General features: G+C 37.3%; 1 protein-coding gene across 1 annotated transcript in view; it reads right to left on the reverse strand.

The window, feature by feature from the left end:
* Positions 1-3031: 3031 nt before the first annotated feature.
* TRPM1 (transient receptor potential cation channel subfamily M member 1) overlaps positions 3032-25995 on the reverse strand; it is a 73171-nt gene continuing 50207 nt past the window's right edge. Inside the window, exons 14-29 of the mRNA XM_072345293.1 lie at positions 25890-25925; positions 25109-25249; positions 24090-24119; positions 21312-21601; positions 20532-20760; positions 19185-19307; positions 18742-18873; positions 17600-17728; positions 16135-16386; positions 15256-15448; positions 13739-13759; positions 12222-12366; positions 9907-10106; positions 8626-8758; positions 5406-6819; positions 3032-3116 (exon numbers count right to left, since the gene is read on the reverse strand). Of these exons, the coding sequence (XP_072201394.1) occupies positions 5541-6819; positions 8626-8758; positions 9907-10106; positions 12222-12366; positions 13739-13759; positions 15256-15448; positions 16135-16386; positions 17600-17728; positions 18742-18873; positions 19185-19307; positions 20532-20760; positions 21312-21601; positions 24090-24119; positions 25109-25249; positions 25890-25925 (3333 nt within the window). The 3' untranslated portion in view covers positions 3032-3116; positions 5406-5540. The remainder of the gene's footprint in view (positions 3117-5405; positions 6820-8625; positions 8759-9906; positions 10107-12221; positions 12367-13738; positions 13760-15255; positions 15449-16134; positions 16387-17599; positions 17729-18741; positions 18874-19184; positions 19308-20531; positions 20761-21311; positions 21602-24089; positions 24120-25108; positions 25250-25889; positions 25926-25995) is intronic.

Consider the following 25995-nt stretch of genomic DNA (forward strand, 5'->3'; position numbering starts at 1 on the left):
TCTGCAGTTAGGGAAGTACTTTGGCTTGTGCAGTGCTGGAGGTCTAGGGTTAAATGAGAACAGACTTTCAAAACGATCCTTTTTGATCTCAGCAGATTACAGAATGGCTTTCATTAGCCGTGTTCAGGAACAGGTTAGACCACCATCCGCCACTGATGCTATCGCAGCGGTGCTGAACTCACCTTAGTGCTGATGATCCGTCTCTTCCAGGCCTGTATTTCTGTGGCAACGTAAGTGTTTCACAGCATGATGAAGAATAGTTCAACTACTGATTTGAACTCCAGGACACAAAGATGTACGTGTGGTGTGATTTCACAGCCTAGATACGTGGTCAGAGCTACAGCAAATATATGGCAAGTCTGCAAAATCAGGGATTAGCTGATGAAAGTTTATTATATATCTCATTAAAAACGTGGCAGTTTATTACTTCACCTGGACATCTCCCTGCTTGTTCACTCAGCAGTCTGCACACTCAATCTGCCATAACTTGGAGTCAGGAATGTGGAACTTTTGCTGGAGTCTTGTGAGGACAACAGCCCTACAGGTCTGTATTAACTCCTGTGGAAAATAACCATTATGTCTTAATTGAAATTTCTTAAGCAGTCTAAAAAAATCTCTTCTCTGGGTGTCTTTGAAGATTCAACAGAAGAATTTGTTGAATGTTATTTACACAAAGCAGCAACTTTGGTACTCTTGGCCAGGATATGCAAAATGTATAAAAACTATGCAAAGGTTTCAGTTTCTTGAAGCATCCCAGGAGGACACAAATCACACACAAAAAAATCCCACCTACTTTAAAGTCATATCTGTAAATAGGAGGTAATATTCTCAAGTGTGGAAGTTTAATGATGCTGAACTTTGCTGTATTGTATAAAGGTTCTTTCCTTGTTAATCACCATGTGTTAATTGCCTGGAGTTATTTGGAGCTATTAATTGGTACAATGTTCCATCTTGGCTTGCACTGTTTAACATAGGTAATGTGATAATGACTCTCAGATTAACAGTGTTTTTAAATTAGAGTCCAATTTTAATTCATAGTAATGTTTGAAGTCTGTTGGTCTGATGAGGTAATAGCTTACTAAACACAGCAATCCAGTTAGTGCAAAGGAAGAGAAATGCTGATGTCTAGAATCACGGAGGATGAAGCACCGCAGTTTCGTACAGGTTTTAGTGCTGTAGAGACAAAGGAGGAGCAGGAAGATGGAGTTATGCAATTCCTTTTTCTTTAACACCAAGTCTTTACTGCTTTGGCTGAACAAATGCAAACACTGATTTATTTAAAGCCTGTTATGAAGACTTACCTTATATAAAGATGCAGGACATCAACAAGTACCATTTTACGCTATCAAGTTTTGTTTCTGTGGATTAGGCTGGAAGTTGAAAGTAGTAGAAGACTGCAGTTTTAAGGGAATTACTCTAAAGTCTGCAGTTTGTACGCATGGAATCTGAGCTACTGGTGCCTACTGGTTTTTGACTGCCCAACCTCTCTGGATCTGACACTGGACGAAATGAGCATTCAGTAACCTAGTCAAGCTGAGCCTTACATCTGTTGGCCTTTCTGCTTGATGCTGGATCTAATTGGGTTATTAAGATCAACAAGTTGAAATACCAGCTTGGGTGACCACTGCATGCAGTAAAGCATTTATCTGCAATGGCTGTAGAGAGAGGAAAGCACCTTCTGGCCTAAGGTAGCCTCACAGCCCAACTAAAGAGCATTTCCTCTGTCACTAACAGGCCACAGGCACTATGCTGACTTTGGAAGGCCTCAGGTTTGTCAGGACTGCTTTATCTGAACTTGCCTCAACCTGCCTGGAGTTGTGCCTTGGCTTGTTCATCTGTGAAGGCAACTTTTAGAACGAGTAGAAATTTCAGGCGTAACATGGACTTAGAAAACCCAAGTTGTTCAGTTTGCTAGCAAACGTGAGAATGCTCCTAAGAAAGCAAGCAAAGAGTAAAGGAAAGGACACCACCACCATCACACACACCCTAGTAAAGACAGGCAACCCAGGGAATGCTGACAGCTGGCACGGTTTCCTCTCTACTCTCACTGCCAGTGACTCTCAGATCTAGAAGGTCAGTGCAAGTGTAAGCAAAACATATAAGAACAAGGGGCAGATAGTAGGAAGTATGTGCATGTGAATTTTACCTTACTGTTTTCTTTTCCCCTGCAGTAGATTAGTAGCATTCTTTTCTCTCCTTTTGTCTATCCTTTATTCTTGTTTTTCCTTTCCCCTCGTAACAATTAGATCTAGACTAATAATAACTAATACATCAGGCTGTTAACGTTTCCATTACACTAGCAATTTCATGATTTGGCATATAAGGTATGTCTCCTTTTTGCTCACTGTGTGGTTTGGAGTACAACATGAATCCAATTAGAAGTGAGCAGTGTGCAGAAGTTACAAGCTGCCAATGGCATTACCCCAGCAATGTGTCCATTTGCTGCTGTCACTGTTTGAAAACCCACCTCTGCCACGACACACCTGTTCAGCAGTAACCTTGTAGATTAACTGTCCTGTGGCTCTTACGCATCTAATGAAACAGTTCTTCTGACATCCTTACTCTTCTGTGTTCAGGCAAGGCCTTGCAGATATTGGTTTTATTTTTATTATTATTATTATTTTTTAATAGAAAGACAGACCTACATCTCAGCAAGCCTAGAACATAAGAAAAGGTCCAAAGAAGCAATCAGGAGAGAACACGTCTGGGAGAATCCAATGGTTATTTGAATTCGCTACTAAATGATGCAACAAATGGACTTTTTTCATTCTCAGGTATCTAAATCCAGCCTTTCAAATGGAAAGGGGTGACTCTGCAATAAGACAGGGCTTGCGAAAGCCAAGTCAAAATATTCGCAGAGTGATGCAATATAAAATAATTAGAACCAGGTGGTACAATTGAGAACCTGCCTACATTCCAGTTAGTTAATGTGTTTGAAATATTTGCTTTGAGGGAAGAAGGATAGGTCAGTGTTGCAAGATACTGTACAGTGAATCCACTTAATTACCTGTATGGGAAATTGGTAATCACAGCCTGAACCTCTGATTAATCAGCTGAGGCGAGTTTTGGGTCAGCTGTGGGAGCACAGGTGAGGGTAATTCAGGAAATATCCAAGCCTGTACAGAGAATGTCATGGAAAATTACTGGCTAGTGGTAAAAAAAACTTTGCTTAGAAAACGTCCAGTCTCTGCTGCATAAGAAGTAGTATGTGAAGAGTTTTTATATCCCTACAGTGGTCAGTCTGGTATACTGAATTAACTTCATACGTTCTTAATATGACTTCTTTACAAATGTTTTGCACAAGAGAAGAAAAAAAAAACAATGGTAAAATGTTGTTTGAAAACTACATGCCACTTTTTATCATTTGCATTACAAAGTCACTAAATGTCTGGTCAAACAAAGCATGATTTAATGCGGATTTTATAAACACAATGTAACAAGAGGCATGCAACACACTGTACTGCAGACCACAACGCATTCTGCTTGTTTAGCAAAGTGCTGAATAGCTGCATCCCTTTGTGTTTGTTGATGAATTAGTTCCTGGTGAGCATGCAGGCAAACAATAAAAAGGCATTGACAGATTGGAGGATATATTAACCATGCATACAAAACAGCTGTGTAGTTGCATAGAAAGGTAACACAAAAGTAAACATGGAAGTGAAACAATTTCAAATGTCATTCTGTTTATATAAAACGTCACGTTTCCTAAACTTGAATAAAAAAAAAGAAGCCCTCGTGAAAAACAAATGTCAACACTGTTCTGATAACAGTGAAACCAGTAAACATGCTCATAAGACCAAGCTGGAAGAAATGTCTGGTGACCAAGACTGAACTTTTGGAAACGTCTAGGAGGTCACAGTGCTCAAGCAGCATGGTAGCAATGCTTCAAAATGTAGTTATAAATGGAGTATGAAAATATTATACAAATAATGAAAATCTGATGCCATCAGTGCATTTTAAAGTCTCACATCGATCTCTGTATTTCAGTATGCTGTATGCAGCATTAGTACTGCAGTGCTCGTAATGAGGAGCTGATGGGGAGGGACGGGGGGAGGAAAAGAAACTCTGTCTTTTAAAAATAGTGTATGAATGAGTACTAACTGTTATTAAGTGTAAACTTGTGACTGGTACTCTGGGAACAATTAACACGGTTGAAAGTTCTTTTCTTTCTTTTCTGTTAAATGGTACGTGTGTTCCCTGCAGGGAGAGGGGCTGAATATTTAGGAAAACAAAATTCCTCAAATATAGCAGAGAAGAATGAGGCAAATGAAAAATCATACTATTATGAGGGGAATTATCAAAACCCAGCACATGGAATGCTACCGTTGAGACAAGTGCTCTGGCTAACTGTAACTAGAGGTGTGGATTTCCAGTCTTAGATGCTGAGTGACAGAATATACTTGCTCTGTAGAGAGGGCTTTTTTGATGAAAGTTTCTTTTTGATTTGGACTCAAGGAAATACAATACATGGAATTCCTCTTCTCATCCATAGAATGTTTTTTTTTTTGTTGTTGAGATTGACTCATAGAAGCTCCTGTTCCTTGTTCACTGTCATAACGAAACTGCAAAATTGAGGATCAGTTTGTCGCAGTAGATTTACTTCAAATGCAGATTGGTTGTGAGCTGATCTCACCTGATCAGAATACCTTTCCCATTTGTTTTTTCTCTTGCAGGCAAAACAGTTTCCTTCTACACACAGGATTCTATTGTTACCCTGTTTATATAAAACATTAATGCAGATCTTGGATTCTTATTATTGAAATCAACATATACTTTAAATACTGAAAATCTCTCTAAACATTTTGAAACTATGATCACTGTTTTTCAACAGTTTAAGGCTGCCAGAATGCTTTGGGGCAGAGATAGATATGATCCTGAAAGCAGACTATGTCAACCAAGTTCAAGGACAGGTCAAGAATACGTGTATGCATAGCATTCCAGGTCAGGTTTTTCCAAACATAACTGTATTTTTCCACTTACAGTATTATATTGGGTAGAAGCTGCTGTGTTCTTCCTTGCTGGACGTACTGCCTAAGAAGCATGCATGAAACAAGAATAGGACTACATAATTCTTCCATGCATTCAACAATTTTGTTTTGATTTGAAAACATAATGGCCACAAAAAAACCAGCTCTGTGAGGATAAAAGCAATGGCTGGTTAAAAATTAGTGCAGTTTAAGAAGTCTTCTGATAAAGAAAAAATATTTCCTAAATTACTGAATGGTTGTATTGTCCTTTAAAGAGCTTTTATAAAGACTCCATCAGTAAATGAGTTTACAAGAGAAGTGGAAATGGAACAAAGAAAGATCAATGCTGTCACCATCTGCAGACCAGCCTATTATATCTGCCCTCGAGAGAGGATCTCTTTCACTTGACCCAGCAAGAATGTATTTGAGAACACATACCTGATAAGTCAAAAATGAAGAGAAACAAATGTATGCAACATTATTCTGTATAAACTCATTAAAAATTCCATTCTTTTTTTCCAATTAGCTGCGCTACTTTTTTGACTGTCAATAAAACAGGGGCTGTAAGCCATTTCAACACTCAGTTTCTGTGGACGCATTTTCTTGTCTAGCTTTCTGTTCTTCTGTTGCACTGCCAAATGCCACTACTAAGTTAGTTACGCTACTGGCATGTCCTGGTCTGTTTAATTTGTCCTTTATAGTCTTGGCTTTCCGAGAATGGCTGTGCAAACTCTTTGATCGCACTGACGGGAACCCAGAAGTCCTTTCTGGCTTTACTGATAACAAGTTCTCTGTCTGAGTTTTGACAGTGGCAGGCATAGAGGTGTAAGAGGCACTAAGACCTGCTTCACCAACATCACTGTCATCGTCTGTGTCCATTTGTAACTGTTTCTGTTCTGCTTGCCTTTCTGCTTCAGAGATAACACCTGGGTATTCTGGAGGACGTTCTTGAGAAAGTTGTTGCTCAACTTCATATTTCCATTCTGTGGCCCACTGCTCAATTGTAGAAGGGCACACCTGATCCATAATGGTACTATATTCTGTTGTCCAGTTGTTTACCCCTCCAACCAGCTTCCCACCCTGTGCAAATATAAAGCTCCTTGACTTCATCATAGTAGTTTGACAAGCACTGAATGTTTCAGGAGGAAAATAGCGCATTGCTTTAGATTTGTCCAAGGGATAAGAGATGGTTGCCTCTAGCTTGGTCCGTTCTACTTTCAGCTGAGTATTCTGAAGATCTGATCTTGGTACTGATTGTCTGTTCATAATAACATCCATCTGGTTTAAGCTTTGAGGAGCCATTTCATCCTTCTTGAAAATTCCTTGGTTTTCATCCCCCAAACCACCTGAGCCAGAATGGCGACTTGTAATATTCTGTGCAACGTCTAATGCAGATGTACTGTAATCTGCTGGGGTCACTGCATTAGCACTAGAGGTATAATGGAGACTGGTATGGTGCTCTGGAACCAGCATCTTTGGGTCTGCTCCATCTTCTTTTGTACCAACAGAATGGGCTTTTTTACGTGATCCTATGGCTGGTGACATTGGAGTGGTGCCATCATCAAATGCTAGCTCATCGCCACCAACATGGTATCTGTACATGCTGTAGCCATCTGAGCTGTTGACACTGCTTTGCCTTAGGAGATACGCAGCATCACATTCAGATGAAGCCCGTGAACGTGTATACGTTAGCTCAGATTTGTCAACACCTGCCATCTTCTCAAGAGCATTCACCATCCGACCAGACAGCTCTTCTAACTGAGAGAGTCGAAGGTCAACTGTTTGAAGAGAGGCTTTCATAAAATGTTCTCTTTCATTCACTTCTTCTAGCCTCATTGACATATTCTCAACTCTGTTGGGTATAAAAGAAGCATAAAACACACAGTGGGATGGTGTAGTAACACATTATAGGCACCAGCTACTAATTTCTTCTTATGGCAGAAGTCTGTGCTACGTATAACTCATTACTTGTTCCTGTTCATAGCACAGTGCTTGTGCATTTTCGTTTTATCTGCGCTTTCCTCCGACTAAAATAGAGGGCTATTTGAACTTTGCCTTTATCTACATGCCAGGACAGTACAAGAGTTGCAGCCCCTTTTTAGAGCCTACTGTTAAATTCCTCTCTGCATGTGCCACACACTTCACATTCAGTAATCCTCTTTCACTGTGAAGCACCAATTAATTATATGAAAAATACCTTCTAAAGGCATGTTCACAGGATGTCTTAAAATAGCATCAAGGCATGTTGTAAAACAGGTTTTGTGGCTGTATGAAGAGAACACATGCTACTGTTTACGGGATTACTTTCTTTCTTGAAATACCTTCCAAATAAGGATCAGAGCAAAGAGGAGCAGAATTGATTTTCTTTTCCTTTATGTATTTATTATTTTTTATCATTTAGTTCATAATGGAATTGATGGTTGTAGAAGAATGCATATAAAAGCCAGGCATTAGGATGTGACTTAGAGAATGTGCAGTCCAGAATCAACTGTGGAAATTAAATTAACATCCTTTTGCTCTCACACACAAAAGATGATGAAGCATTTGGAGCAAGAAGCCATGAGCATTATGCAAATCTGGTTTGTGGCTACAAGACCACAGTGAATCAGTGAGGCTTACCAAGCCTGCTTTATTCTCTGATACAATACCTAGGATTTTGTCAAATTGCCATGGATAGCGTAATAGAAATGAGTTGAGGACATGTAGCAGGTTTCATTTACTTCTCTGTTCTCAATATTCACATATAATATTGCAAATGTTTACTGTTTCACTTCAACAGAAAGATATTTATCTTTAGGGAATTAAATGGCTTATGGAACAACTTCATTAGAAATGCTAAAAGGAAGTGAGATATATACATAGAGAGTGGTTCATAATTAAAGAAGAATACTGTGGGGAAGATTAAGGCAAAAGTGTTTAAACTGCATAGCATTTCCATTACAAGGAGAATTATTCATCATTTCAAGGAGGTGATAAGAAACCTCATCCCTTGAGCTAGAGTTACTACCAGAATAGGCAGAGCCTTTGGGAACAGTCCTGCCAAATGATATGACAGGAAAGTGCTGCTGCCATTGTAACTATTTGATTTCATGTCAATATGCAAGTATCACCTAGCCCTCAGAGCAGCTTCATTATTTGCGCTTGACTATTCCCTGCCTTTTAGATGAGGAAGTTCATATAGAAAAGCTCGATGCCTTGTTCAAAGCTTCTAAGAGATTACGTGGCAGAGGTTCAAATTTGGCTGTTCTGAGTGCTGGACTGAACCATAGGTATAAGTGAAGAACTCCCAGTACTTCTGCCATTAAGCTCCACCATTTTTACTTTGCTCATGCAGATAAGCAGCAAAACTGTGATCTTAGCTAGGTGTAAGGGAAAAAAAAATCACTCTGAACAAAAATGCTGTTAACACTGAAGGTACCCAAACCAGCAGCCTTAGTAGTATCAGGAACAACAAAAAGCTTGATTTTGTGAGAGATGCATCTGCACTGACATTGACCTTGGATTCAGATTCTGAAATAGAGGTGGTTTTCTTAAAGGTCTGAAGACATTTGTACTTTAGGTTATAACAAGGGACAAAAAAGCAGTGTACTGTTCCAGACAAGATTTGGGTTGTTGTTTGTTTTTTTTTTTTCTGTTGTTTTGTTTTTCTTATAGGTACCTTTCAGAGGTAACTCTGATGCGCTCATCATTAGATGATTGCTGCTCATCCTCTTTCTCCTGGAAGTATTCTTCTACACACTGCTCTTCAAACTCGTACAGCTTTTTTAGCTCTTCATCATTTAGAAATAACTCTGTGAAACAGAAGAAAAAAATGAGAATTTCTCACTCTGAAAATCTGTCAGTCAATTTAAATCTGATGTGGTGGGGCTATTTCAGACAGATGGATACTGCAAATTCCGCTCCTGCTCTAAACGAATGGATGATTTTGTAGAAAGGGAATGAGTACTTAGCCAAAATGGCCATGGCTCTGAAAGCAGTGTGATGCATTACTGCTATAATCTTCTTCTATGACCATCCATGGTATGCTGTATTTTCTCACAGACCTTTGAACTTTTTAATAGTAGTGCTACATCTTGAACAAACTGAGCAGATTTTACAGGATAAGACAATCTTTGGCAGCTTGATTGTTCCTTAATTCAAATATTGCTCATAAAGCATGCCAGTTACAGGCAGTAGATAATCTGATATAACAGTTTCCCAGACATTCTTTGGATAAGACATTCAAAAACTTAAAATTGAGTAAAGAAAATCCAAGGGAAACATGAGCTTTTGGGAACATTTTATCTGTGATTTGGATCTGTCTCTTTTTGTTTGTAGGGACTGTTATATTTATATTTTTTCCTCACTTTTTTTCCCCCTTTTTTAAAATCAAAAGCATGTTGTGCAAACATATGAGTACTTAAAAGGTATATTTCCTGTGAAATGTAGAAATACGGGAGTAATTGTGAGCATCTGATGATCTCATTGAGGAACATAATGAAAATAACAATAAATTCAGAGAATGTTAGCAGTAGAACGCTCACATCCTCATAGTTCTCCTGTGAAATGACAGATAGGTTTGCTGCATGGAGAAATGAAAGCGGTGGTACACAGATTGCTCACAAGGTTGACTGTACAGATGACATTTGAAACTGTGGCCTCTTCTCAGATTCCTATGTGCCTTGTCTAGTGTACGAACGCTATGAGCGCTTGTTGAAAATGGATTAAGTGGATACCATGTCGTTATTTAAAAGAAAGTGTTCATTAGCAGCACAGCATCACATATGCTTAAGGAAGAGGTCAACAGCTGTTAGCCTGATATAAAATTTGTCCCATGCTTCTTCTGCAAATACACTGGACCATAAATGTGATGAAAATTAATACTTTGCCATTACAGAAACTACTCCTTTCTGCTACAATGTGCAAAGAGCTCTCTATTCATAGAAGATTCACCGCATACTTAGCCCCCTGTCACGCTCATCCTGGTCTCCTTCACGCTTCTTGCAGCGACAGCAGATTCGCTTGATGATTATGTAGAGGTGGCTGAAGATAATCATGGGTGGTGGGAGGACAGGCCTGTCGTGGAATGTCATGATCAGCTGGTACCGCTGGAACTTCCAGACTTGGTTGGATATTGATTTTACTTCAAAGAAGGTATTGCTGAAAGAGAATAGGTGTATTTTTCATTAGGCGTGTAAGTTTACATAACATTTAACAAGAACTACATTGAAAAAAGAAGAAACTAAATAACAACATGAGGCCACACAACTTTCTTGGTTCAGCTCCTTGTTCATGCAGCTGAACTCAAGGAACTAACAATTAAGCTAAACTCATTATTTTACTACTCCTTTTGAAGGTAGCAAAGCAGATGCTCTGTATCCTGTCTGCACCACCCAAAGGAGTCTTCTTCATTTACTTCTACTATATAAAGCACTTTAGCTTCAGCTGAAATAAATTTGCACAATTCATGAATCAGATAATTAGTATTTGGGAGCTTGGTTGTAAAGTATTTCTATTAGTATATATTCATATTTGATATTATACAAGGTATTAAATCCATGAAAAATGTTTTGCATTCTAAGCCCAGAAGAACTGCATCTTCTTTTAACATGCTAATCAGCTTGACCTATATAGAACATTCCTCAAGTTTTTACAAAATACCCTAAATTTAAACTTTGTTCATTCAGACTTTTAATTCAGAAATAGTGCATACTCTTTTAAAAGGATGTTTGTGGGAGTTACAGCTTCATCATTTCTACAGCAGAATGAGTTTTATTATCAAGACATTCAATTCAATGAACTGCATTCAATCCAGAGATAACAGTATTCAGTGTTACAGAATGCAAACTAAGAAAATTTGCAAGTTCTGTGTCTTAGATGATGTTTTCCAAGCTGTCTTAAAATATGCTAGGACACTTCACTTCTATGATGATGATGGTATCGATACACCTCTTCTTTTTATCTTTTTTGTGTATTTCTTTTCCAACTTTAGAATATTCACAAAACCAGACAAAACGCATCTTCAGAAATGGAGAATTCTTGAGTGCACAAAGCACTCCATTTCTTCTGGCTAAGAATACAAGATTACTTACACCAATAAATGACAGTCTGATCTCATTCTGTGTCTCCTGCACAGCAAGAATTCCTCAGCTACAACTCACCCCCTTGCAGCCATGCTAGGATAGCAGGAGTTAACAGTATGACCTACTTCTCAAACTGCTGATTCCTTCTTCTCTTCAGCCAATAATAGTTACCATTGTAAGATGCTTCCCCTTCCCCCTAGCAGTATAACTGGCATTTGGTACTTTAAAATTCATGACCTTTTAAGCTAAATACATCAAATGAAAGACAGGCTTTGTGAGCTGCAGCTTTCTGGGCACAGAATGAACTATTTTTTTTGTTGTGATGCCCAATACCTATGCCAGCAAGCCCTGCAACACTGCATATTTATGGCAATCAAAATGGAATCACCTGCTTTTCTCAGTAGGTGTTTTGGGAAAATGTTACTAGCAAGGAGACGTATTAGTTTTACCTACTTTTATTTTCCAATTCCTAGGTCATTAGATGAAACACATACAGCATAACTACTGCATATAACTGTTGGCAGAAAGTACAAGCAGTAGAAATGAATTTAGTTTTACTCCAGAGAATTCTAAGCATGGATTTATGGAATAAAGTTATGAATTTGCACAGTTGCACGTTGGTTGCACTGGCCACAAATGCAGCCATAGACTTTGGTAAAATGCACCCATCTTGTCTCTTGGCTCAAGGTAATATACACTCTTCCTGGGAGACACAGGAACTCTGCAAGGCTTTCATTTCTTTTTTTTCTAAAATAAAAGCAAAGTAAGAAGAAAAAAAGGAATCAAAGCCAGATCATGTGTAGGTGATGCAGTGGAAATGTCTCTTATTTTTGTTCAGATTTTCATTCTGAAGATCTATGGTAGAATCATGTTGGCCAGCGGCTGTAAGAGTTCTATCACATACATGGGTTTAGTGGATTCAGTTTTCATTCTTACAGAACAATCTTGAAACCTGTCAGTATCTATTAGACCCTAACTGTAGATAGTCATTCTCTCACATAAATCACTGCAAGTCTGTACCAAATTTTCTTCCACTCTTTTCCCAGTGTTTAAACCATTCCAAATATTTACTAGTCATGTTGTTCACAGAGAAATTTTGAGTGTGAATGCAAATCCTTGCAAAATCAGTTGATGGACTCTCACTGAATCTTTATCTTGACAATAAGAAATGAATGCACGATCATTTACATACTTGAAGACTGCAATCAGCAGGTTTACCAGCAGAATATTTGCTACCAAGAGGTAACAAGCCATAATAGCAGGAGTGAGCCAGGCCCCTGGTATGCATGGAGGGAGACGTTTACCATCCTCATCGTAAAGATTGTCCCCACAAGGAGCTGAAAAAAAGACAGGAAAGGTATTAAAATTTCCTAACAGTTGAGAACAGACTCACTTAATGACGACACACATGTAAAATCTACCAAACCAAGTAAATTTCCTCAGTTTATTTTCAGTGGCAAGTATGTATAATTTCTAGTCCAAATTCTGCTTCTAACTACAGCATGCAAAATAATTTCACATAATAGTGACTGGTTACATGGCTTGAGGTTTAATGCATAATGTACCTTTCTCCTCAAATTCATATAGCATCTTTTTTTTCCACTGTAACAGTATAGGACAAGATCTTAATGTGCATGTGTATACTTTCATAACAGCTTTTTAAGAACATCTCTGACTAAACTTGTCTTGACTTTCCAATTAAATAAAATCCAAAATTGATGAATATGTATAATACCTTCATCAGAGCTCTGTGTGTTTAAGTGGGCCCTAACTACCCTAAACAGCTTCTCCTGAGGTCTACACCCACAAGCCCTATGTATATCTGTTCTTGCCCAAGCTACACCAGGTGTGCAGGCATCAGATTTTTCTCATGGATGGTGGACCTATATCTGTGTCCTCGACAAACCCTTCTTTTGTTTCAGCCTTGTCTTCTCTTGCTGCAACCTGTATTCCCTAGGTAGGCCCTAGATTATTATTTGCCTTGTCTTGTTAGCAATTAGCAGCAACCATCTCTGAGAGACTGGGCTGCTCTGGGGAGGGCATTGCTCACCCTACGTCCCTGATCTCTCTGATCCTTAGGGCCAGCCCTGCTCTTGTTGCTTCCTGGCAGATCAGAGCTGCAAATTTGCCCTGGACACCAAGTACTGCTATGCAGACAGAAATTGTTTATGATTTAAAACAAAAAAAGAAGTCAGTAAAGCTCTTTTTTTTTTTTTTTCCATTGAAAAAAGTCATGAAGTTGTATGCAGTTATTGACTTGTTCTTGAGTAGAAAACCTCAATTTCTGATCTTTTTATGACAATTTTCTGTATTTTTCACAATCATAATTTTATCTTAAGGAGAATACAAAAGGGAAGTCAAATGGATCATAGTATTACTCATGTGGACCAATGAAAGTAATGCTAAAAAAAGCCACCAATATCAAGATAATTGAAGGGAATTATGTATAACATGACAGTCATGTATGGTAATTTAAAACAAATCATAGCAATCACATAAGCTTGACTAAAACTTCTGATGCACAACATATACTGCAACAGTTTTCCCCTTCTTTTCAGATAGAACTATTTTGGTAGGAAAACTCACATGTGAATATCAGATGAACCACATAATTCAAATGTCTAGTGAATATCTAGTATGTAGTGAAAAAAAAAAGATTAATGAACATATTTAGCTAAATTAGATAATCAGGCCCCTGGATAGACTTACGATTGATTTCCATGGCATAGACTGAATTGCATTCCAATGGAACAAAGTGGAAAAGGAAGCAAGGAGAGAAAGAAAACAATGAAATAATATAGGGAAAAAACAAACAAACAAAACAAAACAAAAAAAAAAAGAAAACAACAAAGAAGATGATTGAAAATACAGTTTTGCTGCCAAGAAAGTATAAACAACTCAAATGTCAAAACAGTAGAGACGTATAGTTAGAAAGAACGTCTTTGTTAAAAATGCATGGTATTCTGCAATTTCCTTTTCATTTTGTGTTCCCCAAATGTTACACATGGCAGCAAATTCATGACATCAAGATAAACCACGAAATGCTGGTGGCAGATGATCGTTTAAATATAGAAAATATTTCAGGCAGCTAAACAAAATTGTTAGTCACCACAAACACAAAACAACTCAAAGTTACCACATGAAATCATTGTTTCAGCTATTAAGGAAATATTTCTCACTTATTATTATTATTAAGGACCATCTCAGCCTTCAGTCCACTAGGTGTTTCTGCTGAATAGTTAAGTTTCCATTAATAGTCATGATGCTGATGTCATTACAGTACCATATCACTAAAGCTCATTTCGATGGCAATATAGATACTTGCTGCCCAGCCCCTAAATGGTGATTGTAAAATAAATCACAGAATTGAAAGACACTCAGCTCAGCTTCTCTACTGTTTAAGAATATGTTGCTGTTGAATAACACTAACTTGTTGATCATGGATGTCTTGTATTGTTTCAGATAAGGTGCAAAGTGCAGGATGCACTAAAGGAGGCCAGCTGCATGTCTGACTGTACAAATTTCAAGTGCTAACACAAAACTACCAATAACGCGACAGTGACAGTGTTCATCTCCTCAAAAACAGACCTTTTTCTTTTTTCTTTAACTGCAGTTTTTGTACATAAAATGCTTTTTCCAAAGCTGAAGTTAATCAAGCTGATTTTTAATTAATTTTATTATTATTATTATTATTATTAATTTTTCTCTTCCCCAGATGTAGAAAATGAGAACGTGCTTGATTTGTGAAACTGAAACATTTCTGGAAAAGTAGATGTGTGTATCCATGCTAATAAAAACTCAGAGTCTCGTTGCTTGTGCTACCAGCTGGAGATGAAAAGCATGTTGCCTATTTACTGTGTCTATTTTGGCTCCTGTGCGAGGTATTTATTTTTTTCTTCTTTTGTTGGAACTGTTTCTTAGTAAAATATTAGTTCAAGAGAAAGTTTAAGAATGATCTCTGCTTATCTCTGCAAGTGAACAGAACATTTAATATTGTTACCCTCTCAGACTGGCAAATATTCTAGACTATATCACACTCAGTGTTAACTCAACTGGGATTTTTGGTTAGAGGCAGGATGTGCAGGTGGGGAACAAAAAAGTCATTAGAAACTGGAATCTGCCATAAGAAAACCCTGAAATGGACAAATACACTCTAAGTCCAAATTAAAAGCAAACATTAATTTGGATCTGATCATCTGCCTCATAAACAGGAAACAGACTCTTACTATGAATTCTACTCTTACGGTCTATCTGGTCTGCGAACACCTCTCCATAGATCATCCAGTAGGGCATATAGAAGATGTTGCGAGCTAGTCTCCAAGAAGGCTCCTCATCTGGGTGCAGGATTGCTTGGCGTGCTACTCCAAAGCTCATCAGAACCACAAGCATAATGACCACAAAGTAGAGCATGTCAATCATCTGCACAAAGAGACCATACAAATGTTTTCATCATTACCACTTAGTACAGTGACATCAACGTATCTGCCAAAGTGCAGCAAAGTAAACAAGTATCACACATTTTCCTGGATAATTTTCCTGATGTTGTTTTTCAAATTTAACTACTGCTCATGAACTAAACATACATAAAAAGGCAGGAAGAAGTCATTTAAATACATAATGGATTTATAGTTTTATAAAAGACTAAACATGGTATATATAAAAATATAAACTTGATATCCCTATTCTCTGTATCTATATCAAGTGCACTTTGCTCTGCTTTCAGCACAGAGTTTTTTTTGTGGTGATAAGGAGATGGCAATCATTGCTGTATCATTTCCAGTCCACAACTGGTGGTTCTGTTGATGATCTTGGTCTACTGATATCTTACCACTATGACTATGAGAGGGAGAAAGTCAGCAAAGTGAAAAAGCTTACAAATTAGTTTAAAAAATAAATGAATTCAAATAACTATCTCCTTCTTGAATATCTACTTTGTATTTTGAAAGTGTATTTCATCTCATGCGTGCACAAGATTCATATGACAACTCTTTAACAGCCTTTACACAGAGCCTTAGACAGATGGGAAAACCTCCTTCAAAACTACTATTTAAAACCATATTCAAGTTTAATTTCTCACAAAGTTCTGAAATATATAATTTACTAACCATCTTTCCAATCATCATGACGTAAGGTCCCAGGTATTTGTTCACACCGAAGATATCTAGTACTCTAATGTACCAGAAAATTATATCTACACAGTAAATTACTCTTCCATAACCCATGTAAGGCTGGTTCTGTAGGCGAAGAATTGCTCCTATCATAAATACTGAAATAGCCACCAGGTCAGTAATATTCCAGTATTCCTGGAGCCAAACTTTTACTTTTTGACTCAGCTTTCCAGGCTCTGACATGAGAATCTGAAATAAAAATTAACAAAGACATAATTAAGAAAAATGTGAAATTACATTTCTGAAGTCATGAAAAAAGATCAGTCTTGTCACATTCAGCAGGGACTACCCCTTTTTGTAGCAAAGTTTGCCTAAAGCAGCAGAGTCTGAGCTTAAGTTGGAGAGAGTCCTGCAGAGAGCTACAAAGATGATGAGCGGTCTGGAGGATCTCCCTTATGAAGAAAGGCTGAGATATCTGGAACTGTTATGTTGGAGAAAATAAGACTGAGAGAGGATCTTATCAACACTTATAAATATCTAAAGAGCAGAAGTCAAGTGCATTGGGCCAGGCTCTTTTTGGTGGTGCCCAAAAAGAAAAGAAGAAACAATGGGCACAAACTGTAACACAAGAACTTCATTTGAACATGAGAAAAAATCTTTAATTTGAGGTTTACACAGCACTGGAACAAGCTGCCCAGAGAGGTTGTGAAGTCCCCTCTGGAGATATTCAGAACTCACCTGGACTATTTCCTGTGAAACCTACTGTAGGGATCCTGCTTTAGCAGGGGGCTTGGAATAGATAATCTGCAGAGGTCCCTTCTAACTGCTGTGATTCTATGATCTGTATTTTTAGTGGCTAGTTGCAACTTTTCCTTTCCATCTTTGTTTCTGTTTTGGCTAAGTTATGCCTTTTTTTGTTGTTGTCATAGGATTTAAGCAATAACATTTAAACAAGGATATCTAGCTTGATGACTTTGAATCCATATTTATCTCCAAATACAGTTAGTAACTCAGGAATTATCAATCAGAGGATAGGCCAAGTGCAAACTACACTATAGCATGTGAAGACAGTGGAAGTTTTTATGCTGTCTCCCTCGTCTGAAAGTATCTACAGATCAGTCAGACCTATCGGCTCACTGCCATTCTCCTCAAGTAAGTAAACAGCTAGCATCCACTCAGATTTGCTTCCCAAGTTGTGGCTGTGCCTTTCCTGGATAGTGATTAGTGACCATAGGGCACTTTTGCTTGACCTTTTCACCCAGTAAAAGTAGGTTTTAAGGTATGGGAATGGGTCATAACTGAAAATCTCTGCAGTGATAGGCATTTTAAGACTTTGTGATTATGAGAATCATAGAATTTTATCCACAGCTTTTTAACTTGCTACAAAAATCCATGCTATTACTACCTCTAAAAAAGAACTTATTTTCAAGGGCTACGTGATTTAAGAATGACCAGACTTTACCTCTCTTACTTTCTCCAAAGCCAGTGTCACAATGTAGGATATGACAATCCATTCCTGGACAGATGGCCACCGTTCCATCCGCACCAAGATGATATAGTTAAATAGCATCAAGTAACCCAGGTATGATATCTATAAAAAAGAAACTCTTTATAGACTTTTGTGACATTCATACAAACACATAGGCTATGCATGACATTTTCAGGTACTAACGACCTACTTGTGAAAGGAAAAAGCTTTCTTACAACTACAGCTACCATGCAAACTGGTAGAGGTCAGGGGCCTTCAGCAGCCGGGTATGATTCAAGCAGCTGCTTATTTGTTGAAATAAGCAGTACAATGCCAAAGCCTTCTAAATTAGGCCCCCTTTCCCTAGGGCATTTTTAATATACTACAATGCCATTTCTTTACTCCATGAAATCATATTTAATACTTTTATTTGAAATTCAGTGGGAATTTGTATTTTGAATTATCATCAATGACTTCAGAAAGATAATTATTCAGTGTGCTAAAACGAAAAACCTCGATAATATGATGACAGACAAGATATCACAAGTTCTAACTTAGCATAAAATGAAAACAGTATCCCTCATGTACGGCACACACAAAATTCAGCAGTAGCAAGAAATTTATTTTTTAATGAAATGGAAATATTTCTTGATACGCTAAAAAGAAAATGAGGTGATTGTAGTTCAGATTGGTTGTAATTACTTAAATAGGAGAAAAGAACTTACTAAGCCTTAGGGATCTGTGCTTCCATCAAGATTGCATTTGACAGAATGAATGGCAAGCACTGATACTGCATCATTGTTTGCTGGGTCCTGAAGTATATTTAAAAGCAGAACAGGATCCAGAAGCCTTTAGAAAGCAAGAGGATCTAGACTAGCTTGTATTGAGTGATTGAACCGTGCAGCCTCCTTTGAAGCGCATAAGAGCTTTAGGAAGTGACAGCATAAGCTACAGTTATTTGTTCTATTTCACTCTGTATTTTTCTCTAAATAAAGAGAGTGCTTTACTCATCAGATTCCACAAAAATCACTGATATTTTTGTTTTATGTGGTTGCTATTTTTACACTGCTATTAAAGCTTTAACTTTCATAGGCATGAGAAAAGTGATCACTATCAGCTTAATCACCATGACTTACTGTGTAGAACCAAAATTTGACAATAGGAGCATTATAGAATTCATAGATCTTTGTTCCAATTGGAAGGCTGTTTTGTTTTTTATTTCCATTCTCTTCATCCCCTTTCCGGGAACCTGTATCCACGTTTGCATCCTAGAAGACCACAGTTGTCAATTTACACCAATATACAACATAAAAAACAGTAGCTTTTCCCATTTGTAATCCCAACCATTAAGTACCAAATGCTTCCTTTGAGTAACAGACCTCCTGTTGACTTTTCAAAAATCCAAGAACTATTAACTCCAGTAAAGCTATGCAAACATACAGATAATTTGCATGCCCTGGGAGTCCAACTCTTTACTGAACCAGTTGAGATTTTATCCAATGTGACCTACAGCACCAAGAAGTTAGAAAACTTAGCACTCTTGAACTGCTACAACTTCCCGATAAACTCCAGTACTGACCGCATTTTCTTCCTCCTTTTCTTTGCCTTCTTCATTGTCTCGTGATGTCTGGTAAGAATAATCATCGTAACTGCGAAATTCTAGGAAAAGGATGGTTGGAGGGAAAAGAATCCCCATTATAACCTGTACAACGAGAAAGAATTCAACTCAGACTGCAATATTTACATAAACTAACAGGTTTCATAAAAAAGCAAATCTGATAATCATTTTTTTCTTTTGTATAATATTCAAGATACATATCAAGATATGATACGTACAAAAATAATGAATGTGCAGTAGTTAAGAAGCGTAACCAGCAATCTGTCAAATTGAAAGACTTTCCATTATCACGAATACACTGCATGTAAGAAATTCTGCTCCTGAATTAGAGTTGACCAGAGAAATTCCATGGAATGATACAGTAGCAGTTGACAAAGCGTTTCAGGTTTCTTACTGGACTTTACAGTTATGTTAGTCAACTGCTGTAATTAGTTTTGATAGTTAAAAAACTTGTGAAAGTAATAGGAGCTGTGCAGATAGCACCCAGAGAGTTCTACTATATGAGAATGCAGAGATATAAAAACACAGGCATAAGTACAGAAAAGGAGTTAAAGAAGAGAAGACTGCATGTAACAAAACCGGAGCATCAGCAGATGATAGTGCCATCATGACAGACCTTTACAAGGACAACAGCAGCTACATCATGTAACAAAGAAGAGTATATTCACCTACAAGCTCTCACACACAAACGAACACCACTGTTTCCATATCAATGGCTCAGTCACATTTTGTGACAGCCTTCTCATACTACTATTTTCTAAATTTTGTCTGCAGATCCACTGATCCGCAAATATAAAAATCAGTACAAGGTACAAATGAATCGAATCACAGAAGAGAAGAATAAAAATCACACAATTTCATACATTTCATTCTTATCAAAACTGAATTTCAGTTCTGTGTCTCCTGTAACAATACTAAGCAACACTAAGAAGAATCTGTCCAAGTGTAGATTCTTTTCTCACTAACCCCACTGGGTGTACCCACAGAGCAGATATTTATGCTTCTACTCAACTAATTTTTAATCTGAGCTTCATGTTTTTATTGAACAGATTTCATAATTCACTGAAAGCTACAACTTTGCTTTCAGATTCCAATGATATTAAGCCTTTCATAGGGCTCTGACAAGTCATTTTGCTTTGTCCTGGTATGAAATTCCTTAGATCTCCTGAGTTTGGAAAAAACAAAAACAAACAGATGTGTTCTTAAACCATCTTTAATTAATAAGCCATTTTTTATATGCGACCTTACATAATATATTGTTATGTGCGACAAAGTGTATCTTTGACAGAAAATGCAGAACAGAAATACCTTAAGGCCTGGGTTTTTCCGCATACGTAGTCGCCCCATCCACATATCTGTTAAGAGCATCTGACTGCACGTGTGAGCGATGAAGTCCCTGTGTTTAGCTGCCACAGCCAGCTTCAGGCAGGTAGAATTACTCCAGTTTTTCAGTTCATAGGTCAGTAGTTTCATGGCAATCTGCTCATCGTGTTTGTAGGACTGATCCAAGAGTTCAACAGCCAGCTGGCCAAAATCTCTGTAACATGCAAGATAAGTCTAGTGAAGTTTGATTTAGAAATGTGTGTTTGCTTACAGTTGGAATTTTCACTCCATTCATATGGGGTTATGTTTATATACATATACAATATACACAAGGACAAGAACAATAGAATCTCAGGCTTGATTTGGGATAGTTTATGAAAAGTTCCAAATAAATTTTCAGTTTCTGGAGAGAATTAGCTTAGACCAAATGACATCTTAAGATCAGTTTAACTAGATCATCAGATGGCCCTTAATTCATATGAGCACACCCTCAAAATAACATTGTGAAGTAAAAATAGCTATTTATAGAGAGAAAAGGTGAAGAAAATACGTACTGCCAGAAAAAAAACCTGCAAGTCTTCTTGCTAGCATTACCTTTAGACTCTGAGCCAAAAGCTTGGTTTGTCTACTGTTGATAAACAGGCTCCAGACTGCATTCTTTGAACCTACAGTCTGGAAATCAACTGTACTAGAAATCAAGCTTCTCAGCAGGTCAGACTATTTCCTGTATCAGGTAGACATTTACTATGTTCTATAACTACTAACTTTGAGTTGTTGTCCAGATCCTGAGAGATGTCATCCACCAGTTCACTTTCAGAAGACTCGTGTGCCATAGATTTGTACAGCTTACAAGCAACAAGCGCTTTGGCCATAGTTTCCTCCCCTCGTTGCCAAAGGAAGAGTGCCATCTTTTGCCTTTTCATCAGCACAGCCCATAACATCAGTTCATGAAATGGATACTGAAAGCGGCTCACTTCAGGGTCATCCACATCAATATCAATCTCTTCCTCCTTTTTCTTCTTCTTCTTCTTCCCTTTTGTAGGAGGTTCATCATCCTGGGAAGAAAACAGGAAGAATTCTTAATACCAACCCTTATCATCTAATTTGATAACACCATGAACTAAGTGCATGTTCAGAGGTTAAGATATTAATTGTTACACTTTTTTTGTTGCTTGCTGTAATGAATGCCAGTAGTAATAAAAATATGATGAACATGTGACAAAGCATGCATTGGGCTAGCACAATTAACACAGGTTAATGTTTTACTTAGAGAACCACTTAATTAGAAGTCACTTATCCTGGATATGAACAGGAGAACCCTATTGTTCTGAAGCCATCACTTCTAGCTGCATTGCAAGTGGATCTCTACTGCACATGTAATTGCATCAGTTGGGTGATAAGGAATTAGTATTTAATGAATTCTCTTATGCAGTGTAAATGGAGCTTTACCAAGCCTGAATTCACTATAAAGGTTCTACTCTAAGTTTTTATTTGATATATCTGTATCCATTCTTGATGAATAGTGCTGCATATCTTCAAAGCAGTATTCAGACTGACAGGCAGGTAGAGAGAGTGGTTAACATGCAAAAGGCAGGCAGATAGCATTCTTAAGAACAACAAGATACTTAAGGGAGTGTTCACCTTTGAATAAGCAATCTCCTCTTATGTATGCTGTGCAAACAGAAGGTAAAGTATCCTGTTTCTTAAAGGGATAGAGAGGATAGGCCATTACTACAGGAACCAACATGGGAGTAACTGAAGGGAAGTACTGACAATGAAGCTGGATCCTGAAGGGAGAAAAACCATGATTGGGTAAATTAGGGTTCAAATAACGTAGGAAGAACATTGCATATATAGGTGTAGAGAGAGAGCTTATCACCACTGTAGGCCTTGATTCCAATCTCAGAAGAGGACTGGAACTAAATCCCATCCTACAGAACTAGATGATCTTAAAGATCCTTTCTAACTCAAACCATTCTACAATTCTATGATTCAGTTTTTGTTCAAATAAGTAATCTCAGCCTAATAATCTCACCACTATTTTATTACAACAATCCAACTTAAACCCAGATTCAAGCTTCAGCCTTTCTCCTCAGGTTTTGAAAGTTCAATACTGAAGTAAGCATTTCAGTTTTAGCAGTTCTAAGAACTGCACGTGTTGGCCTCGATTTCTTACAAAAAAATGTAGAGTGTCCTAAACTGCATGCAAGTGAATAAAGTGTAAACATCTTTGAAGAACAGAACATAAAATCTCAAATGAAAGGCCAAAAATTGTGTTCTTCCCATGCCAGGAAAAATCAAGTCAAAAGAAAATCTTGTGTGGGAAGAACAAAGTACTGATGAGTCTAAACTTCCTGTTTTAAAGCTTTAATCTCTGGAACTGAGAGACAAAAAATTGGAGATGCATCAAATTATTGACCTCTTCAACAACAGAAAAAATAATTTTCCATTTCAACTTTTCTTCTTCTTGGAAGAAGGGAGTGAGCTACACCCATGTCAAATGGAGAGAACGCTTCAATTTGTGCTATGTACAATATTTCCCACTGGAAGAAACAGGAAAAATCAAAACAGGCTTTTAGGGAAGCACTCAGTAACCTACTTGTGATCAACATTGATCAAACAGAGCTGCATTTCTGAGGCGCTGAGCTTTTGGCTTTCATCCTTCAGAAAATAGGAAGTTGATCACAGAGACTAAATACAGCTTGGACTTTGTAGAGAAGAAAGCTGCTTATCTGCTTGGGGAAATAGAGGCTTTTGTGTGCAGGTAGAGTATATAGCAAAGGTAACACAAGCAGTACGTACGTATATTGTGTTCAAATACTATGAAAGCATTAATAAAAGTATACTTCATGGAGAACCTGGCCTCTTTACGTAAATACCCTCCTGCTGTATATTAATACATTTTTCAGAAAAAAAAAGCATTAGCCTCCTTGAGTGAGCTTTGAGGCATCATCTCAGGCTGAATCCCAACCAGTTCTAAATTTCTGCAGGCACGCAGGTAATTGAGGCAGGGTTTTGGTTCAGTTCCATCTCATATTTACAAAGCACAGAGCCATCACTGCTAGCAAAGACCTTTTTAAGTGGAAAAGAGCCATTAACATGCCACAACACAACACACGACATTTTTTTTTCACTCCACTTAAATGTTGCCTTTATGATAAAACCTCATTTGTGTATTAATTATTACTTCATGGTTCAAGGGGATTTGCCCACACATAGTACTGCTGGGCTATACTCTTTCTTCAATATCACCAATTTTCAGGCCTGAATTATTTAATCTACAGTACATTCCAGCAAGTAATGTGTTATTACATAATAGTGCTGAAAACTGCCTAGGGATTACTAAGCAAAGCTTTAAGCAGCTCTCAGGACCATACCAATAAAGAAAAATCAGAAACACTTCACAGGCTGCTTGCAAAACAGATCCTCTCTATCTGCAATTTACTTTAAGCCACAGCAACAGTGAAGAAGCTAAGAGCAAGAGCACAACTGTACCAAGAAATGCACTGATAAAACCAGTATTTTACTATAAATCCAACTTACCTCCATCCCTAGTAGTTTAAGAGCTTTTGGCTAAATATTAAAATAGAAAAGAAAATTAGTTAGATAGAAGGCAAAATTCAAAGACTAAAAAATGCAAAGGAAAAACACATTCTCATTAAATTTTCTATTACAAATAACTGTATCAATAATAGTATAACTAATTAATCTTCTTATCTTTGCTGGAAGGCAATGAGTTAAAAAACTTTTTTCATCCTGCACTCAGCTGAAATACAACAGATCTTCAAATCTTTTCCATCAAAGTATTTCCTCTGTTCTATTATGAAGCCTCCGATTCACATTTTCTGTAAAAGGCTTAATTGTATGTTCAATTAGGTAGTACTCTATATATATATGCATACACACAATATCTTGGCTACTTTGGGGTTTGATTGGCCTTCTGGTCATCTGAAGCAGATGCTTTTTGTAAGCATGCTTCAGTTCATCTTCAAAACCCCCAAATTCAAACAAAAAAATTAAATAAGTTAATGAAGAGAGTTATTCTAATTGCATAGAATAAAATGTTTAACAAGGGTCCATACTTGATATTCTCATAATTAGCCCATGGTTCTGAAATGCTTTACTGAGATTGCAGTGGTTTTTGTAAAGTAAGATTTATGTTCAGAGCAGTTCCTTACAGGAATGTATATAATTATTTGGAAAACAGACCTGATGTGACCAATACAGTTTACTGTTCAAGTTATAATGTCAAGGTACAGCTTAAAGAAGGAAGAAGTAATAAGCAGACATGGCAGTTAGAAATACTCAGATAGTAAACTACTTAAACAGGAGGCGGTTCACCTCCAGATCGAAGTATTTACCATCTACTGGCTTCTTCTATTAACTAAATTGTTTTGTGGGATCCTTACGTAACTTTACTACTACTGCTACTAAAGGTTCAGCATCATCTTACAGCATTTCTTGAGCATTGGACATGCAGTGTTTCACAATGATAAAGGAACAAGTACTAGGTATTTTTACCATCAGCATGATGGCCACATCCAGAATTAACTCATTCTTACCCTCTTTGGTCCAAATAAATTATTATAAAGAGTCCGAAAACTTTTTCTAGTGTAGTTGCAGCGATAAGCTCCACCCATGAGATATTCAAGTACAAGACCAATATCTATCAGGCTGATATGATAATCTGGTGGAAGATTTCCCTACCAAAAGCAAGCAAACAAACAAAAGAAAAAAATAAGAACTTGGAACAAGAAAACATAACAGACATGAAACTTCTATTGAGACAGCAGTAATATTTATAGACACTTGTCTCAGTCTCTGAATATTTATACAAAATTAATGAGAACAAATTTACATGATAAATATTTGGAGGACAGATTGAATTTTGGAAGTATTTATAGTTGACGACAATTTTAATTTGTAATTTATTTGTATGTTATGTCAGTGTCCATACAAGCCCAAGTTGTTTGCAAGAGCTATGTTGGTGAATTCAAACTTTATATCAATCATTATTCATTCCATATAAAAATATGATGTGTTTAATATCATGGTGAAGATCAGACACTCCACATTTTATAAAAATTCCTATTTTGTCACAATATTACCTATAGAGTCAAGAATACAATTCAGGTCATGATTTAAATTTATGTGTAGCTCAGAATTAAAGAAAAAAGCCTATAATATCCACAATCTAGAGCTAGGCAGTTGCATAAACTCTTCTAGAAACATGAGCTAAAACTGCTTTGCTGTTTGAGCTCTATCATACCACAGTAACTCATTCTACAACACCACTGAGCAGTTGCTACGATGAAAGAACTATATCCTAAGCAAACACATCACCTCCATGTTAACCCAACTGAATCCCCGAGACTGCCGCTGAATGAGTGAGCCATGAAAATGCAATGAAGAGACAGACAGAAAGCAGAATGTAGAAAAACATTAGTGA

Source organism: Excalfactoria chinensis, chromosome 10 (genome assembly GCF_039878825.1).
Source record: "Excalfactoria chinensis isolate bCotChi1 chromosome 10, bCotChi1.hap2, whole genome shotgun sequence".
NCBI lineage: Eukaryota > Metazoa > Chordata > Aves > Galliformes > Phasianidae > Excalfactoria > Excalfactoria chinensis.